Genomic DNA, 5769 nt, shown 5'->3' with positions numbered 1-5769 from the left:
TGAATATAATATACAAGTTTCACTTTTTAAATGGAATTACTGAAATAAATCTACTTTTTCACGATATTCTAATTTTATGACCAGCACCTGTATAACACTTACTAGTGTTGTTATCACCATGCAGTGTTGAAAGCAGTGTAGGAAATCGTCGTTTTTCATGTTCGTTACCAGGATGTATGTGAAACCATACAGAGAATGTGCAAAGACATTGAGAGAGTTTTAAAGAACAGCCATACAGAACCAAAGAGCGCTCTTTGCCGATGTCCGGTTTAATGGTACCAGGAAATCAGACCGAATCAAAAAATACAATAAGTTTTATCAAAAGCTTCACGGCATGACTCCGCCTCTTTGATTATGTCATCAGTGAAGAGGGGATCCATATCATTTTATCGAAGCTACGCCCTCAAACAATAAAAAAAATTTATCCTAATGATTCAAAATTCAAATATGTGTTGTATTTGTTACCAGGCATGTCACTATTAATATAGAATCATCAAGTTAATCAAAAGTCACATTTAACAGTCATTACAGTTCTATCATAAAATATAACACACCTTGTGTAGTGTAATTAAAATCAGTATATAACAAAAAACCCCAATAATGTCTTCAGCAGTATTCTGAAAAGCCCCACCCTCTTCCACCTCATGTCAGACAGACCAATATTTTCTCAGCAAGGAATGCTGGGTAATCTTGTAGAAATTATGTGTTTGCATGTTTATGACTATTAAAGAAGTTCGTGAGAATAAAAATTTGGTTGTTCTGGTTAGTTTTCTTGTTCAGTTTGTTCAAGTTTAAGTTTGTGTTATTGGCCATAAATTGACACCATGAGTGAGAGGTACTTCCTGGTGGGTGAAGAGTGACTCCATTTTAATTTTCTAATAACCACTGAGTAGTGTTAATGCAGCTCTACAGAGAGTTTGATATTAAGTCTGAGTGTTAAATTTATTCTCTCAGATATATGGTGTATTGACACTTTGTGGAGTCTGTTAACTTTACTAACACCACAACTTCCTTTGGTAATAATATATACTGGTGTTACTTTTAACTCCATATTTTAACACAAACACTATTCTTATGTTAATATGACACCCAGTATTATAGAATATTAAACACTTGTTGGTGTTAAACAAACAAACAAACAAATAAATAAATGGGTGTTAAAACACTTTCACATATAGACACATTGTTGGTGTTGAAATTAACACTGGCATTTTTGCTGTGTAAAAGTTTGCATGTGAACATCAGCTGTCACTCAAACCAATGAATACAAATATGAAGTTCTTCTTTCTACCTTGTATGGTTTGTTTGGTCGATGGACCCAATTTGTATGTTGCTACCTCCCAGGACGTTGTCGGACTCCAGTCACTCCAGTGGCTATTTTCTCTGTTAATAGGCTTGACTCTCACTCTGGCCTGCAAGGCACCACTTAGCTCCGAAACAGGTATCCTCAGCTCCTGATGATTCTGTGTAGGAAAGTTCTTGGACTCCTGATGATAGAAGAAAGACAATTCCACAAAGTTTTAAAATAAGTGAGTAGGTACGCAGAATAAGTTTACAGCAAGCAGGATCAATTCTGCTGTGCTAAATCATTCAGTTGGGGTCTATATAAAGTGGAACTGCAACGATTTGGTTTAAATTCCTGGTTTTTGTTGCTCCACAGGCCCAGGTTTCACCTCTGTTCTGAGGTGTGTCTGAGAGCAACTCGTTTTGGTGCTGTCACTTTAAATGCAAATAAGGCACTTCACCCATCTTAGCATTAAGCTCAGCAGTTGCCAGTTTAGCTATTAGTTACTACACCTGCAATTTCCTGATAACTGCAAATAGGAGACATTGATTTTATTATTAATACATGTGATGGATGTGTAATACTGCTTCTCAACCTCTCCACAAATTAAAAAAAAAATCTGGTAATTTAAATCTCAATGGTTTTGGTAAACACTAAAAGACTTGTAGACCTGTCAACACTTATTCTGATTTGGTTGTGGAAAACTGACRTGACTGTGCATGTGCACCCTTTGTCAACCTTAGGGCTGGGTATCACCTCGGACATGGCYAATCAATACTACTGATTCTTGATACAGTGCAGTTAGATTTATTTCAATACAATATTARTTTACACTTATTGTTCAATGCCACTGACTCAACAAAATCAGCAAAATATCATAAAATATACTATATATTTATAATTAGGAAAAAAGTGTCCAAACTTTTGCTTTTAAGGACAAAGGCGCTTCAAGAATACTACTGGCCATTTTGCTTACTCATCGATCTCACTTGCAGCATTCTGTACCAGGAATCATGCACCATTACACTGCCCCCTAATGGTTGATGTGTGGGGTATTAATATAAAAAAAAGAGGATCAATACAATATTGTTTTTAAAAATATCAATATACGTATTGATATTTCAATTTTTATGACAACACTAGTACACCTGATATATTTCTGACTGGCTAGTGCTAATTGTGTCAGGGAAACAATTCTGGTCGGGTAGCAAATAGCAATACATTTCTATTGGAAATAGCTCAAAATTATCGATCATCTATATGGTTGAAAGGGTAGGAATACAGAGTGCAGTAATGGCTCCACCGGTATTAAAACGTGGCAAAGGTCTATTCTGGGCACTCAGAAGACACAGAACATTTGTTTATGTTTATCAAAGAAGTAGAACTTCTTCTGTGTTTTTTAGGGAACATTTACAACTCTGTGCATGTCAGTACTTCTGTCCTGAGTAACAGGCTGGTGCATGTAAAGGCTCGTCATGATCTGATTAATTCATTTTGTAACCATGAAAGTGATACATTCAGATTATACCTTATTCCTAATTCCTTATTATTATTAGAATATATTATTGAGAATGTACATATAGCTACTGAGAGATATGCTTCTTTGTATAGAAAACCACTCTCACTAGGACAGCTTTGGGTCACTGAAGAAGAAATAAGATCATTTTTTAACGCATTATACCTTTATTTAAACAGGCAAATCTCACTGAGATCACAGATCTCTTTTTCAAGGGAGGCAACCTATTGTACATGTTTTTAGGGTGTGGAGGAAACCGGAGTACCCGGAGAAAACCCATGCAAGAAAATTCTGCACAGAAAGACCCCAGGTCCAAACCAGGGATCAAACCCAGGACCGTCTTGCTGTGAGGCGTAGGTGCTAACCACTGAGCTGTCGTGCTGCCATGACTTGTAAAAGACTTGAAGTCTAAATACACTCAGGAACCTTTTTTTATTTACTTTTTTTACATGTTCAGATCAAGACTTGGGAATCATGCGCTCACCCACAGCGTCCCACTCAAACAGAAGCCTCACCCTCCTCCCAGGACCCACAGATTTCCTGACACACCTTTAGAGTCTTATGCTGCAATTTGATCACGGGTCTACAACCCACAAAACAAGAAAAAGACTGAAGACTCAGACCATGTCCTCCCCAAGGGACTTTACTTATATCTTTTAATTTATGCCCCCCTTGCACCAATGCAAAAGGCGTTTATTTGTGGGTTGAGAAAAGTTCTGGAGAATCTGTTCTTGGGATCATGTGAGAAAGTCGGCCTTTCAAGATCATATGGTAGTTCACTTTTCACCTTAGGGTTTAAATCTGAAAAGTTGATAGCTGCTCCCAACTGGACAAAGAAGGTAATTTTGCGAGTATTATTTTCTATAATTTCTTTGGTGCTTTCAACTCTGTTCAATCTAGAAGTTTACTGGTCAAATGGACAGGAGTACCTCAGGGCTTTGTACTTGCCTCCTTTCTTTTTACTTTGTAAACTTCAGACTTCCAGTACAACCCAGAGTCCCATTGTCTGCATTAATACTCAGACACTGTCGTAGCTGTGGGATGTGTAGGATCAATCACTTCATATTCATCAAAGGCAAGTCAAAGGTGTTCAGTTAAGGCTTTAACTGGAATATTGGCATAGTCTTCGTTTTATTCCCATCCTGGTTTATGCTTTTATTTTGCGGGTTTTTTTTTTTTAGACCCTTGTCGTGTTGCTTGAACCTCGTCCATGTGTTTAGCTTTTCATGTCATTCACATTTGTTCCTTCAAGTTTTTCTATAGTATTTTTGCCATCTCATCAGCCTTGTTGTTTTTTTGTTAATAAATCAGTTATTTTACCTTTGAGTTTTTGTGTTTTGTTTCTGCATTTTAGGTTCACTACTTCCACCGAACATGGCTATAAAGTTAGTTTTTTTGCCTCCCTTCCTGGCAGAGGTGATTGCTATAGTTTATTGTGGGCAACTGACACCTGGGTTTATATTTGGACAAAAGCCAGGGTGAGAAATACAACACGGGCTGTTCACACAAAAAGGCCAGAGCAGAGATTTTGAGATAAAGATGTTGCATATCTTGTGGTTTGGAGGGAAGCAGCGACTTTAAAGGATCTTATACCAAACCAATTTTAAGAATAATCAGCAGGCGGATTTCTTTTTTCTGTCTTATTATGTCAGATGCATCTTAAGAAATGGCACATCAAAACACACTGCAAAATTTAGCCATCTAAAATTAAGTTTGAAAATTCTGTATTATAGCCTGAATCTTCTCAAATTAAGTCAAATTAAGTGAACAAATCTGCCAATGCATTAAGATAACTGCAATTGGCATGACTTCTTTAAATAAGGAAAAAATTCCTGGCTAACAAGATCAGTGATCTAACACATTCTGCACTTGATTAGTACGCCAGTCTCAAAACAAGATTAAAAATACTTTTAGACTGGATACAAGATTGTAAGACTTGGTTAGATGGACAGTTTTTGCAGTGCACTGCCAGATGGGACACAACTTCTGAACAAGAGGACACAATTCTCAGAGCAGATGGAAGCTGTGGTAAATACAAAACAAGATGCAGGAAAAGCTGTACAGAATTTAAAAAAAATCTTTATGTCCTTTAAAGTTAATCACTCCTGAACACATCTTGTGTGACAGTTTGTTTCCTTTATGTCTTTTCTGACTTCTCAGCTTTGAGGGTAAGTTGTTCTCTCAGAAATATCCATCTTCAGGGATTGCCACAGCAAGTTAAGTGAGCAACTTGGTAATTATTTTCTGCCAGATGCAACATGGGTTCAAACCTGCAGCCTCAGGTTTAGAAAACCACAACACTGACCACCGGGCTACTTCAAGCAGCTTATCTTTCCGTAAGGAGGCGAAATGGGCCGACTCTGTGCCACAAACTGACAGATTGTAAGGAAATAAAGAATACTGCACATTATTTATTTTAATGTATAACCCTGCACAGCTTTGAGACATTAAACAATCTGCTGCTCACTTCAGTACACAAGATAAGTTTTAAATAAAGAAACATTTGATATTGTGCTCTTTTTTTCATAAAATAATGATGCACAATACATTTTCCATTCAGGGATCAACAAAGAAAGATTTAGTGTGTAACAAAACACTGTCTATCTTGACAGTTTGTATTTAAGTTAATAAAACATGGTAAATATTATAATGTTGAGATCTTAAAAAATGTTGAATCGTGCTCACCGCCCATGACTGGATGTTCTGTTTGACCTGAACCTGGAACTCAAACTCTGATCTGAAAAGGTAAGAGACGGGTTCTCCCAGACTCCACCATATCTGYGTGTCGTTGACGGTGATGCTGACACGAGGAGCGCCTGGAGGATGCATTTTAACTGCAGACAAACACACACAGATACTTTATAACAAAAGTGCATGAAATGGCTTTAGAATATTAAGTTAAAAGTTGCACAAGATTGATTAAAATAGACATTTTATAGAAATAAAAAATACATATTATATATAATAT

The 5769-nt window shown here is 36.8% G+C and overlaps 1 protein-coding gene across 1 annotated transcript in view; it reads right to left on the bottom strand.

Annotated features, from left to right (window-relative positions):
* Positions 1–5769, bottom strand: part of il2rb (interleukin 2 receptor, beta) — a 12862-nt gene that overhangs the window by 5171 nt on the left and 1922 nt on the right. The window contains exons 6-7 of the mRNA XM_014012845.1: positions 5487–5635; positions 1292–1487 (exon numbers count right to left, since the gene is read on the bottom strand). Of these exons, the coding sequence (XP_013868299.1) occupies positions 1292–1487; positions 5487–5635 (345 nt within the window). The remainder of the gene's footprint in view (positions 1–1291; positions 1488–5486; positions 5636–5769) is intronic.

Source organism: Austrofundulus limnaeus, unplaced genomic scaffold (genome assembly GCF_001266775.1).
Source record: "Austrofundulus limnaeus strain Quisiro unplaced genomic scaffold, Austrofundulus_limnaeus-1.0 Scaffold96, whole genome shotgun sequence".
In the NCBI taxonomy this organism is placed as follows: Eukaryota; Metazoa; Chordata; class Actinopteri; order Cyprinodontiformes; family Rivulidae; genus Austrofundulus; species Austrofundulus limnaeus.
Note: the sequence above shows the minus strand (reverse complement) of the source record. Positions and strands in the feature narration are given on the sequence as shown.